This window comes from Pogona vitticeps, chromosome 2 (assembly GCF_051106095.1).
Source record: "Pogona vitticeps strain Pit_001003342236 chromosome 2, PviZW2.1, whole genome shotgun sequence".
Classification (NCBI taxonomy): Eukaryota; Metazoa; Chordata; class Lepidosauria; order Squamata; family Agamidae; genus Pogona; species Pogona vitticeps.
Window position 1 is genome coordinate 197,895,403 of NC_135784.1, and position 14,786 is coordinate 197,910,188.

General features: G+C 43.1%; 1 protein-coding gene across 2 annotated transcripts in view; it reads left to right on the top strand.

The window, feature by feature from the left end:
• The first annotated feature begins 360 nt into the window (after positions 1-360).
• Positions 361-14,786, top strand: part of LOC110077858 (stimulated by retinoic acid gene 6 protein-like) — a 53,407-nt gene continuing 38,981 nt past the window's right edge. For both annotated transcript variants that reach the window (XM_072991909.2, XM_078384811.1), the window contains exons 1-3: positions 361-522; positions 8,572-8,653; positions 9,111-9,211. In XM_072991909.2, coding sequence (XP_072848010.2) covers positions 500-522; positions 8,572-8,653; positions 9,111-9,211 — 206 coding nt within the window. In that variant the 5' untranslated portion in view covers positions 361-499. The remainder of the gene's footprint in view (positions 523-8,571; positions 8,654-9,110; positions 9,212-14,786) is intronic.

Here is a 14,786-nt window from a genome sequence, read left to right on the forward strand (position 1 = left end):
CCAAAGGCATTCATCCCATACAAGCGTACTTTTTCTCTTATGTATATTTTAGAATTCTTGTAAGCATCTTTGGGCAGACTTTACTAAAAACCGAGAAGGTGATAGGCGGGGACCAAAAGCAACTCAGAAGAGTCTCCGGGGGCAATGCTGCCCCCCGTGGGGGATTCAAGCAGAATATAAATAAGCCTGGCAGGCGACGATCCAAGAAGGCAACCCGCTTTCCACCGCGGAGGGGCCGGTGCCCGCCCTGTTGACTTCCGCTCGGTAGTAGTAGCTGCTGGAGAGACCTTGCTTGACGTACGAAGCGGGGATGCAGGAGTGAGAAGGCGGCCAGGGAGGAGAGCGAGACTGTGAGGCGAAGAGGTGGGGGGGAGGCGAGCTAGGCGACCCCCGCTTATCATCCCAGGGCCGGGAGACGATCCTGAGGCTCTTCCCGCGCCCACCCCCCACCTCCCGCCTTTCCCTCTTTTGGTGAAGCCCGAGCTGGTGAAGTGCAGCCATGAACGAGACCGGAGAGGAAGGGTAAGTGAGCGGCGCGAGCGAAGAAGGCGAGCAGCCCCCTCTCCCCCCCCCCGATGTGTTTCCTTTGATTTTGATTTCGCCTGGATGGGACGAAAATGCTTTGCCAATCAGGATCGAGGCGCGTTCACACTGGCTGCACCCGCCATCTCCAGTGGTAGAGGGACCGCGTCAGGCAATTTGATGCCAGCATTTTTGTTTTGTTTTTTCCAGGGGGGCTTCTCTCGTAGCTTTGGGCTGCTGAGGCCCGGAAAGGGAGAGCCTGATGTTTAGTAAAAAGTTTCTGAAGAACGTGAAAACGGAGCGATGCGTGTGATCTTTCCGTTTTCTACAGTGGAATGGAGGGATTTAGGGGCAGGGCTGGAGAAACCGGTGGTTCGCTAAATATGAACTTCGCCGTCTTTTATTTTTCCATTTCATTTTTATTTTGTTTTTGATTGTAATGTTTGCACAGACTAACACGGCTAACTCTTCTTGTTGTTGTTCAGTCGTTTAGTCGTGTCCGACTCTTCGTGACCCCATGGACCAGAACACGCCAGGCCCTCCTGTCTTCCACTGCCTCCCGGAGTTTGGTCAGATTCATGTTGGTTGCTTCAATGACACTGTCCAACCATCTCATCCTCTCTTATCCCCTTCTCCTCTTGTCTTCACGCTTTCCCAACATCAGAGTCTTTTCCAGGGAGTCTTCTCTTCTCATGACATGGCCAAGGTATTGGAACCTCAGCTTCAGGATCTGTCCTTCCAGTGAGCACTCAGGGTTGATGTCCTTCTAAATGGATAGGTTTGTTCTCTTTGCAGTCCAGGGGACTCTCAAGACTCTCCTCCAGCACCACAATTCAAAGGCATCAATTCTTTGATGGCCAGCCTTCTTTATGGTCCAGCTCTCACTTCCTTATATCACCACAGGAAAAACCATAGCTTTGACTATTCAGACTTTTGTTGGCAAGGTGATGTCTCTGCTTTTTAAGATGCTGTCAAGGTTTGTCATCGCTTTCCTCCCAAGAAGCAGGCGTCTGTTAATTTCGTGGCTGCTGTCTCCATCTGCAGTGATCATGGAGCCCAAGAAAGTAAAATCTGTCACTGCCTCCATATCTTCCCCTTCTAATTGCCAGGAGGTCATGGGACCAGTGGCCATGATTTTTTTTTTTATGTTCAGCTTCAGACCATTTTTGTGCTTTCCTCTTTCACCCTCATTAAGAGGTTCTTTAATTCCCCCTCACTTTCTGCCATCAGAGTGGTATCATCTGCATATCAGAGGTTGTTGATATTTCTTCCAGCAATCTTGATTCTGATTTGGGATTCATCCAGTCCAGCCTTTCGCATGATGCATTCTGCATGTAAATTAAATAAGCCGGGGGACAATATACAGCCATTTCGTACTCCTTTCCCAATTTTGATTTCTCAGGAGATAGATAAGGTGGTCAGGCACTCCCATTTAAGAACTTGCCATAGTTTGCTGTGGTCCACACAGTCAAAGGCTTTTGTGTAGTCAATGAAGCAGAAGTAGATGTTTTTCTGGAACTCTCTGGCTTTCTCCATAATCCAGTGCATGTTAGCAATTTGGTTGCCTATGAGGGCTATTCCATTTCTTCTACAGGATTCTTGCCCACAATAGTAGATATGATAATTGTCTGAATTGAATTCACCCATTCCCATCCATTTTAGTTCACTGACGCCCAGGATGTCAATGTTTATTCTTGCCATCTCCTGTTTGACCACCTCCAGCTTACCAAGGTTCATAGATCTTACATTCCAGGTTCCTATGCAGTATTTTTCTTTGCAGTATCGGATTTTCCTTTCACTTCCAGGCATGTCCGCAGCTGAGCATCCTTTCAGCTTTGGCCCAACCACTTCATTAGCTCTGGAGCTACTTGTTCTTGTCCTCTGCTCTTCCTCAGTAGCATGTTGGATGCCTTCTGACCTGAGGGTCCCATCTTCCAGCGTCGGATCTTTTAGGCTTTTGTTTCTGTTTATAGAGTTTTCCTGGCAAAGATACTGGAGTGGCTTGCCAGTTCCTGCTCCAGATGGATCGCATTTAGTCAGAACTCTCTACTATGACCTGTCTGTCTTGGGTGTCCCTGCACGCCATAGCCTATATTTTCTCTGAGTTACTCAAGCCTCTTTGTCATGACAAGGCAGCAATCCGTGAAGGGGCTACCTCCTCTACAACTTCAGTAACCATGAGGCTCAACCGGAGCAGGCTTGGTGAATTGTCATATATGACGTCTATGATGGGAAGGGTGATTCATGAACTTCTGAAGGGAAGTGCTTTCCCCTCCGCCCCCATGCCTAATTTTAGGATTAGGAGCCTACGTTCACCAAACAGATATGCAAAATAATCAGAAGGTATTTTTTTTTTAAGGGAAAGGTTTGGAAAGGGTGTGCCGCAAACTTGATCCCCGGAGGGGAGGGTGTGTATGTGTGCTTAATTGACTCCTGTTACCTCGCGTTCTCTGCCAAGGCTATTTGTCTTCTGACGGTTTTTCTTCTCATTTGAATGGTGTGTGTGTTTGAAGATGTTTGTCCTCCCTGGAGATATGCGTATATAAACATTGATGTAGATTATGGAAGGAGCAGCGTGGAAGTAACCAGTTACAAGCAGACTAGTTACTTTTATGGATAATGAGGATGGGTAGACGTTAACATTCCCAAAGCAACATGATAAGCAGGAACAAAGTTACATTGCTGGCTAACAAACAATACTTAAGTTTGACATACATATTTGACATTTTGACAAGCCCCACGCCCGCCCAAGTTTTACACCATGACTGACCCGAGTTTTCATTTCAGAAAGATAACAGAAACTAAGTAAGTTAGTTCCCAAGCTAGTTCCCACTGTTTTGATAGTGAACATTTATATTTCATACGGTAATGAATGAAGAAATGAATTGTTTTTAAAAGCTAAGAAAGGGTGTTGGCTTATCACTTCCCTGGCATGCTGTTTTTCCAGTCAAAACGATCCTCCTTTACAAACTGTTTTTCTGTTCTGCTAAAGGGTATTGGTCTCTGTGTATATTGCTGGATGAATTAAAGACACAGAACATCACATAAAAACGAGGAAATCTTTGTTGTCTGGTTCGATTAGTGTGGAATCACGGAACACTGTCATGGCGCTCTTTTGCTTCAAGGAGGTTGGGGGGGATGTTGATGGAGGGGGGGTAAATGGGGTTATTTCAGGGAAGGGCGTGCACCTGAGGCTGTTTGACAGAGGAAGGGGAGTGCTGAGCCAAGGGTATTATGGGAAAGTTGGTTTTGTATTACATGCATGCTGTATTTGCTTGGCAGAAAGCCTGGTGGAGCTCACTGAGACATTGAGGCATTGTCGAGAGTTCATTGTATTCCATATATATAAAACAAATTTCTTTAAAATGTTTTTTATCTCATTTATTGTATTTCTTTTTACTACATTAAACAAGTATTTTTCAACATCCCCATTTATTTCTGAGGATTCCGTATCCCACCACATTAATTTTTCTTTATTGTGTATAATCTCTCCAATAAATTGATTTGCTATATAATAATTTTTTACATTAGAAATACCTGAACCTCCTTTTTTGTGCCTGATACCAATATCTTTTATTTATTCTAGCTTTTTTACATTGATTACAAAATCCATTAACTAATCCCTGCCAATACAGTGGTGCCCCGTATAGTGACATTAATCCGTTCCAGGATTAACGTCGCTATCCGGAAACATCGCTATACGGAACATAAAACCCCATAGGAACGCATTAAACTCCATTTAATGCATCCCTATGGGGGGAAAACTCACCGGTAAGCGAAGATTCCCCATCCGGCTGCCATTTTCGCCGCCTCGGTAAGCAAGGGCAGGGTGCGAAAACGCTGCAGGCGGCCATTTTCTGCACCCGGCAGCCATTTTGGAACCGCCGATCAGCTGTTTTCTAAAAATCTCAATGCGAAGATCGGTAAGCGAAACGCTTACCGATCATCGCAATGCAATGTTTTGCCACCTAAAACATCGCAAAGCGATTGCATTAGCGATCGCAAAAAACTTGTCGCTATGCGGATTCGTCGTTAAACGGTGCACTCATTAAGCGAGGCACCACTGTACTTGAAATCTTCTTCTAATTGAATTGGGAGCATCCTAAATAAAAAGGCAATTTTTGGTAATATTTTCATTTTAATCATAGCGATTCTCCCAAACTATGATAATTTCAATTTAGAATGCTCTTGCAATTTATCTTTAATATCACTTTTTAGTTAATTAAAAATTTTCTCCTTTAATTTTTGAGGCATTTTAACTATATTTATACCTAAATATTTAACATGATTACACATTTTAAAACTATATTTATAAACATTTCTTGTTCATATTTATTATGATTAAACATCATTATTTGTATTTTTTTGCCATCTAATAGTTAATCCTGTTATTTCCCGAAATTTTTCGAAGTGCTTTTTGATATTATCCATACTCTCTAATGGGTTTTTAATAGTCAATCATCAGCAAATAAATTAATCTTAATTGTATCATTTTTTCCTAATCCTTTAATTAATTCATCATTTCTTATTGCATTAACTACCAATTTTATAACCATACAAAATAATATTGGTGAAAGTGAACAGCCTTCTCTCGTGCCTCGGCCTAGAAAAATCCAGTCCGTTAAACCATCATTAACTATTACTCCTGGGGTGGGCATCACAATACAGGTGGAAAGTAGCACTGTCCTCTCCCAAGAATTCCTGCCCTCTTTCTGCTCTCTGTTCATTGATCCATTGTTGTTTAGTCGTTAAGTCGTGTCCGACTCTTCATGAGTCATATATTATGCATGACTAGAGTTAGATTCCAACAGTGTCTGAGGTCCCATCATTGGGCATCACTCTAGAGCAGGGCTGGGCAACTGTGGCCTTCCAGAGTTTTTGGATTGCAGCTCCCATGATCTCTTACTTCTGGTGTTAGACCACCTCCTTATGAAGGAAGGGAGGAAGGGAGGGAGGGAGGGAGGCAGGGAAGGAAGAAGATGACCTTACTCAACAGGACAGCCCTCAGAACTGACTCTTCCATCTGATTCTTCATTGAAAGATCCTACCCTTCCAGCAGGATTAAGGAGCTCAACTTCTTGCGAGTTATTTGCAGAATTTCCTCTTAATACAGGTGATTAAATCTACTCCCTCTGCTTCTTCTACAAGCGATCTACTTTAGTCTCTCCCTCCTCCTCCTCTATTCTTCCCACTGGGCCCTTCAGTCCATAAGCTCTTCTTCCACCTCTTGCAACATCCAGAACAAGCTCATTGCCTTTTGAATCCCTTCTGCTAAAATCCACAGAACCTTATCTTTCACCACTGCTCTGTTTATTATTCAAAAGCAAACACGTCTGTCATCTTAGGGGCCAGTTGGCTACATGGGAGTTTAGCCCACTCTGTAGCCTCCTGTTGGAATTGCTGGGTGTGATCTAAAAATGTCTGCTACATGACATTCTTGTTAGAACATTCCAACCCATCTCTAATGCGGAGCAATCCATCCCAGACTGGTCTAGGGTTCGCCCCTACTGTTTATTTGGAATGATTAAGATTGGTCCAAATAAACATGGTTTTCTTTCTGTGTGATCACTAGATCACTCCAGTGTAGGATTGGTGTGTGTGTGTTCTTTCTATACATGAAAGGTGGGAGAGAGTGGAAATTGGACAATCGCTCTCTTCTCCCCCTCCTCCACTCTGCTTTCTGCACTTGCACAAGTGTGTGTGTGTGTGTGCGCGTGTGTGTGTGCGCGTGTGTGTGTGTGTGTGTGCGTGCATATGCAAATGTTTGTGTGTGTTTGTGCATTGCAAGGATTACGGGATTTGGTCACCAACTGTGTGCATCAGTTTAAAACTTTTGGGGGCGGGTGGGCTGAGGGAGCAGGTAAACATGTTCATGAAAGTAGATGCACACAACACACTGATCCCCCTTGGCAGCACCTGTGTGTGTGTGTGTGTGTGTGTGTGTGTGTGTGTGTGTGTGTCTTCCCTCTTTAACTAGATCAGTGGGGCCCACTTATATGAATTCAAATGTCTTACTCCATCCTTCTCACCTTGCCCCCCTTTTCTGTCCCACATTCCGCCCCCCCCCTTTCTCTGTCCTCTGCCCAGCAAAGGAAATGCTTAATTTGCCAATATCGAGAAGTGGCTTGTTGATTAAGCCACTTGGCAATATTGGCTTTGGCCCAACCCGTCACATGGAGATGGCGGGAGCCGTTCTAATGTGGTCTGCACCATCTTACTCTCTGCTGTTAATATGCTCTTAGGGACTACTTGTAGAAGCCTTCAGAAGTGGCAATTCACTTTTGAAGTAAGTCACAGCAAACCTTTTAGTAATTGAGTACCAATTTTTCAAACCTGGATTTTTAGGTGTTTCTGTTTCCATTTTTGTGTGTTGGCATTTTGGGTGGTCTGTGCAACCTCCCCTCAGGTTCCAGGGGCAGAAAAGTGGCCCCTGACCCTTTCAAAGTTGTCTGTTCCTTTCCAGACCAAGTGTTATCTGGCAAAGGTTCTCATAGATTGCAGCCTGGATGCAGTCTATAAAACCTTGCACCAAATACCAATCATTATCCTTTGAACTGACACGGATGTCCTGTCTGTATCTCTCTGTTCATCTTAGTACCACTGCCACTGTCCTTCGTGTTGGGCATTTAAAGCCCCGTGAAAGGGCACAGAATGCCAGGATGCCAGAATATTTCTTTGAGATACTGTACCTCTACCCCTTCTGTACTCATTTCCTGCTCATTTGGCTGCTGTAGTGAGCAGAAACACCATTTTTTATTCTTCACATCTTGCTGTTGGCTATACATTTTTAGCTATGGCTGACGGGAGTTGCAGTCCAACAACATCTGGAAATCACACCAGTAATTCCAAATCTGAGTACCAAGGACTTATTAATGGACTTCAAACACTCAACATGTGCATTAAAAAAAATAAACACAGTAGATGCTATGTCTACTGTGCCTCTGCTTTGGCCCTTCCCACCCGCCTCTGTTGTGAATGGCTGACTTTGCCTTAGTTCTGTACTCAGTGTGGCTGGATCATTGTATCTTTTCTGATGCAGAGTAGCGCTAACATAGTTGGCTCTTGGAGAAGGCTGTCTGTTGTATCTCTGCTTGAGCTACTGTTCTGAGCATGTCTCCTTTCAGGCAGTAGACACAACTGAAACTTTAGAAGAGGTAGCCGTGTTAGTCTGCGCTAGCATGTCAGATAAAAATGAAACAAAAATAAAAAAAATAAAGAACACAAAAACATTGCAGCACTTTAAAGACCAACTGCTATATTTTAATGTGAGTGTTCGTGGACAGGCCCACTTCTTCAAACTTGTCCATGAAACCTCACATTAAAACATAACAGCTAGTCCTTAAAATGCTACAACATTTTTCTCTTCGTAATTAAATGTTGTTTGTTTGTTTGTGCCTGACAAATGGAACTGTGAACCACGTAGGATCACAGGAATGGCTTCTTCCAAGATGAGTCATTTTAATTCCTCAAGCTCTCTCTCTCTCTCTCTCTCTCTTTTTTGTGTAAATCTTTCTGTTGTCATTTAGGGCAGTGGTCCCCAACCTTGGGCCTCCAGATGTTCTTGGACTACAACTCCCAGAAGCCTTCACCACCACCTCTGCTGGCCAGGATTTCTGGGAGTTGAAGTCCAACGACATCTGGAGGCGCAAGGTTGGGGACCACTGATTTAGGGTATGATTCTGGTCTCAAGTTGAGGGAAGTGGAAAGAAGTGTGTTTCAGCTAATGGAAGTTTCAGACATGGTTGATCTAGAGACATCTCCAGCAAAGATGGCGATATATAAAAGCAGGATTTTTCAAGCCCTATGCCTTTGTGTAAAACTATTTTATATAATGATAACCTAGTTTACTCGAACAATTACCAAGTTTATTTGCTCATTTCTTGCTTGAATGGCTTTCATGCCTGTTACAGTATCTCCCAATCATGTTGTTACTCTATTGTACCTTTATATTTTTAAAGTGAGATGCAGTGTCCTGGGATTTGCGAAGAGTCTTTTTCTTTAGTGAATCTGAAAAGAATTTATTCTCTACCATTTTTGATTCTTTAATAGGGACTATGACTTCTTCGAAAATGTGACTTGTCAAAGTCCAATAGAAGTGGAGCCTTTTCTACGTTACTCCCTTGCTCCATCGGTAAGTGGATCAACTGCCAAACACATATTGGCTTGACATTTCCTGATTAATGCATGCAGCTCTAGACAAACAATAGGAATTCCCTGTCTGAATCTGGGCAGGGCAAAATCAGTACAGGATTAGATTCAAATAGAGGAGCCAAGGGTATGAGTGGGTGGGTGGAGAATGTATTTATTTCTCAAATTAATTCATTCTGTATGCACCATAAGAAAGGTGCAAGAAGGAAATATATTCTGTTGATTCCATCTTGGAGGGGATGTGAAGGCTGTATGTCTCCAGGAGGATTCTCACCAGCTTTTGTTATTGACTAGCGCAGCCTTGACCAACACACACCCTTTAAGTGTGTTGCACTAGAACTGCCATTGCCTCCTACCAACGTAGACCTCCTTGTTCTGTATTAGAGTCTGAAGGTTTGCCAATGCCTTTGTTATCCTTGTGGCTTTTCTTTTTCTTGCAGCTCCTGATCATAATAATCTTGTCCTTTCTTGAAACAAGAACAAGAAGATGCTGGCTTGATGAAAAATTGCCTCGGTGCAGTGGCTGTATTGGGGTGTTGACGTGAGTTGAAAACCTCGTTTTCTACTGCTCTTTTAAGTCACATATAAAAGAGAAGTGCATCAACCCCTCAATGGCTATTCTTGGGTCAAAGCAGGTCACCTTTTCAGATCTGTTCTTATGCTTGCAGTGTAGAGAGATGTCTTCTATTTTCCATCCAGAATTAAACCACCATGTTTCATACCCAAGCAGAGCAACCTCTATCTGTCGTATCGGGTGGGGGACCTCTGCATGGTCACTTGGGGGGCAACCTTTACATTCATCCTGCCCAACTCCACTGGCCCCAGACTGTCATAATGCAAAGGCAAAAGCTGATGAAAAGAGAGCCTCTAAGTAGGACTTCTGTCTCATCTAAATCTTCCAATCAGGACAGAATAGATTGTTGCAGGAAAAGTTAAAGTTAGCTGAGGTGAAACAGAACAGAATGAAACACAAGTTTCATAAACTTGTATGTCTCAGTCAGGCTCAAGCAGAGAGCTTTGGTGTGAGAATTGGGTTTTTCGAAAGTCATAAGAGTGATTGTCATATTTGTCTCTGAGATGTCAAAGGCAGGGGCCTGATTTATCATTAGGTAGAATGAACCAGCCACCTCTGGCAGTAGATTTTGATGTAATGCAAAGACAGCAAATGGTTAGTTAATATATTTTTTTATGCCGGCCACAGAGACTGGTGAAACGTCAGGAAGAACAACCTTCAGAACACAGCCAAAGAACCCGAAAAACCCACAACAACCATTAGATCCCGGCCATGAAAGCCTTTGCGAATACATATTTTTATTTTGTTTTTTACTGTCAGGAAGGTCCTCCCCAGCCCCCTTTTGCCCCATATACTTAAATAACATTGTTGGCTTCATGTACGCTATATCTTGATTTGGAGGGCACCATTTGTTGCTCTGCCTCAGGCAACCAAATATGTTTGGCTGGCTGTGGTTGGATGGTTTGTGATTCAGGTAATTTCAGTTCTCTGAATTAAGAGCTACAGGACATTTGCGATTGTTACCTGATAATATTGGCCACTTAGAATGAAAGTTCTCCTCACAACCAAGAAAAGAACTCTCTCAAGCACTGTGTTGCTCAGATACCATTTTATAAGCATTTTAAAAAAATACGATAAATGTGATGAATATATTACCTATGAAAAGGTATAGAACAGTGTTTGGCCTAAGGAGCTATGAAAAAACTGTAGACCAGTAGTTTAGATAGTCTAGCATTCTGCTCAGATAATAACCTACTACAGTGGTGCCTTGACCTACAAACGTCCCAACCTACGAACATTGTGAGTTACAAACAGCTCAGTTCGCGAAATTTTGCTTTGACTTGCGAATGGAGCTTTGACATGAATAAAAAAACACGGGGGAAGCAGGAAATGGACTTTGTATTGCTGGGTACTGCCTGGTACTGTAATTTTAAAATGTAAAAATTGGTTTAAAAGGTGCTTGGTTTGGTTTAAAGCTGTTTGGTTTTAAAGGTGTTGAAAAGGTGTTCGTTCCCTCCCTCCTTTCCTGCCCTTTTTTTAAACCTAAGTTCATCTTAGGTTCATCTTAGGTTAAAAGAAGAAAAATTCTCCCCCTAGTGGTAGAGGATGGATTAACTGGTTACAAACTTACAAACCATGCTTTGATATAAGAACAAAAAACAGCCGGAACAGATTGCAGTGGTGCCTCGCATAACGAGCGCACTGTTTAATGATGAATCCGCATAGCGATGTGGATTTTGCGATCGCTAATGCGATCGCATACCGATGTTTCCAATGGCCAAAAATCGCTTTGCGACAATCGGTAAGCGTTTTGCTTACCGATTTTTGCATAGCGATTTTTTAAAAACAGCTGATCGGCGGTTCCAAAATGGCCGCCGGGTAAAGAAAATGGCCGCCCCCTCCGTTTTCGCACCCTGCCCTCGCTTACCGAGGGTGCGAAAATGGCGGCCGCATGAGGGATCTTCGCATAACGGTGAGTTTATCCCCCATAAGAAGGCATTAAACGTGTTTTAATGCGTTCTTATGGGGTTTTCTGCCCCGCATAGCGACGAATCCACATAGCAACGTTTTTCCTGGAACAGATTAACGTCGCTATGCGGGGCACCACTGTAATCGGTTTTCATTGCATTCTTATGGGAAATGCTGATTTGACTTATACACTTTTCCACTTAAGAACATCTTCTGGGATGGATTAAGTTCATAAGTCAAGGCACCACTATAGTTGCCTGTGGCAAATCCACAGGCAGATCATGTGTAAAACTGTTTTCTTCTGGTTTTGGATGTCATGAACATGATAGGGCTGGCTTTCTTATGAATTGCAGCTTTGGTCCACAGACTCCATAATGTTTTTTTTTTAAGTTTTAGTGGCCATTCTTTTGCAGCTGTATGAACATAATGAACACCCAGGATGTATGCACAAGCATATGAAAGAACACAGTAAAGAGACAGAGGCCAAAATCCTGTTCCATAAATTGTATCTGTGTAAGAGTGATCATGTCACTGCTTAGGGGAGACTGCTGCCGCTTAAAGAGTTTCTGCTTCAAATCCAGGGCTTTCTCAACTCATATGTAATCCTCCTCCTTGAACACAAGTTGGGTGAGCCCCAGAATGGAAGCAGGTGCTCTTTAGTTACTAGAAGTAATTACTATTGCCTTGCTTGTAATGTCATCTGCCAGGGAAAGACTGCTGGTAATTGAAGAGTTGGTGTTTCCATCCTGGGATTTCCTCAACTTGCATGTAATGAAACTGATTGTACATGAGTAGAACAAGCTTTGGGGACAAAGCAGGATCTCTGGCAATCTCTCTCTGCCAGCAATACGGATGACTCTTGTGCAGATGTTATTTACAGAACAAGATTTTAGCCAGAGTGTATGGCACAGTAAGTGTATTGTACTTCTTTGGTTGGACTTAATAAAGACTCTTTGTAAATAAGACAACAGCTACATTGTCTTGCATTGGAAACCCCCAATTAAAACAATATTACAGTGAGATCTTATAGAAGAGTGCCAAGATCACTTTAAAATGTTTTGTACTGATATATGAATAACGTTACATTTTAATGTTTCCTTTACTGTCCTCATATCATGCTATATTTTAATAGTGTTTAATAGAATGTTTTCTATAAACCACCAGACATCCAAGGTGCTGGCACAGATGCGTCTTTTTAAAATCTATTTTATTTCTCTTACATCCAAAAATTTAGATTGCTTAGTTTGGGAGACAGGAATGATGGCTGGGTTTGCAGTCCAATGCATGCTTATATAAGCTATTTGTATTTAAGAACATAGAACATCGGGGGGGGGGGCTCAGGTGAAAATCTGGCTTCCATCTTTGAAAAAATTCCTTTTCATACCTAAGTTTCTCCAAGACATAAGTATCATGCACAAGCTGTTTCTCCATTTATCATTGAAAGCCTGGTAAAATGATACAAGTTGCTGGTTCCCCTGGTGTCTCCATTAACTCCTCATTGCTGTTACATCTTCTGTTTTAAACAATGCATAAGGCTGTTTAATTTGCTGGATGGAAAGAGAGAGGACTATATATATGGAGACATATATATATTCTGGGACTCTTCCCCCCCCCCCCATGTAAACCATTACAGGTCAGTTCATTAAAGATAAAGTGACTCCTACAACATCAAGCCTGTGTTTCCAGAGAGATAAAATCTTGTATTTCACAGTCATTGTGATTGGGTTCTTCATGCAGTGTAGGTGGGCCTAGGGATTTGGCGGGAATGACAGTCGGGGTAGACGTTTTTGTTCCGATCAACTCAGGTTTATTAACTTTAACATCGGTTAAATCCGGACCAAGCGGGTCCAACAGCTCTGCATCGGTTAACAGGGTATACTTCTTAGGTTTAACAACTGTTCCAACATTCCCCACTCTTAACGTCTCTTCACTCCAGGGAGGAGGGTTGTGCCCGAGTTCATTATGGGAATACTCAGCACCGCACATGTCGTCCCACAACAAGGATGCTTCACGACAGTACCCTCTAGCCTCGGTAGAAAGGGGCTGGTTCCACAAGGGGTCCCGCAAACCTCCCAGGGTTGGGCGACCGGATCCGCTTCCTTGTTCCATCCCTTCTTTTGCTCACCTGCTCCCCGCTTCTTTAATTCTTTGGGCAAGGGCAGCAGTCCATCCTCCTTCATGAGGTTTGGAAAGCTTTTCACCAACCGGGCTATTCTCTCTCGTTCCGCTCCTGTCTCATCTGTCTGAACCCCTCTTTCCACACTTTCCGTTCTGCCTCTACCTCCCTCCTCCTCCTCTTTTATCTCCTCGTCCCATCTCCATACACCCAACTCCTCCCCCCAATCTCTCGCTCTTTCCACCAGGAACACTTCAATCGCTTTATTTGTTCCGCCGTCATCATCATCCAGTTTTATTAGTTCCCCCACGACACATCCTTCACTTTCTTCCTTTGGCTTTTCAAGTGAGGACGGCTCACTCCTGTTCCTCCACTCACAGTCATAGATGAGGAAAGGGAGCAAGATGCTAGACTCTTCATACAATCTGAACTCTTCAGAAGTTCTTACACAGGGATAAAGGGGCTGGTAACTTAATTCTCTAACGTTCTGTTAGCCTCTTCCAATTATTCATTCGGTAGCTTATTAAGTGTGGAACAAGCCTTCAGTTGCACAATCCTAGAGAGATGTGGAACTCTTTTTCCAGTCACAAGCTACAGTATTCCAATCAATCCATCAAACACCTCTCCTAATGGTTTCACCAGGTGACAAAATTAGGGTATATCACCAAAAACAATTCTGCTGAAGGGCACATGGTAGCTTGAGGATGTTCTTACACTGGTGGTGGGATTTGCCCCAAGCAAGATGACATTAAAATAATATCCGATGGCTCACTCCAGTTAGAACTCATATTCACACTATTAAACCTATTTGCTGGTGGGCGTTGCTCTTTCCTGTGGAAAGATTTGGACACGTTTTGATGGCTCAAAGCAAAGCAGGAAATAGCCAATGGTAGGCAGGCAGTCTTGAACTTCCTTTAGAGAGTTAGCACAAATGTGTGTGGTGCTTAGCACTATTAGAGAAACTGTATAGGTACAACTCAACACAATTTGTCCCATGGTTTGGCCTGCTGGAGATGGGTTTCTTTTCCTTCCAATCACATGGACTACAGATCATCATGAACTAATTCATCCTGATCGAGGTCAACCCACATATTTTGGGGATCTCTGTCAGGGCTAGGGTTTGTTTTTGTTCTTTTGTGAGGGTATGGTCACTCTGTTTTGTTTTGGTTCCAGCATGTGTGATTGTTGGGAATGAATCAAAGTTGTCCTTTTGTTTAAGCCACTTCATGGTCTTGGGAAATTGAAATGTGGATGCAAGGATCACCCCACATCACACCTCAAAGCAACTGTGTTTAGCACAATCTAGCCTGACCCGGGCCAGAATAATTTAGCTGTCTAGTCATACCCTAACATAGGAAATCAGGGAGGTCAGAGACCAAAAAAGACTTTGAGTGTTTGGTTTCCTTTTCTTTGTTCATCTCTGTACTTCAAAGTGAAAGTATCTAGAAAGAAGCATCATTTGCACTTTGGAATACTGTACTTGGGAAAATTCACTTGGCTGAGTGTGACTTCCTGAGT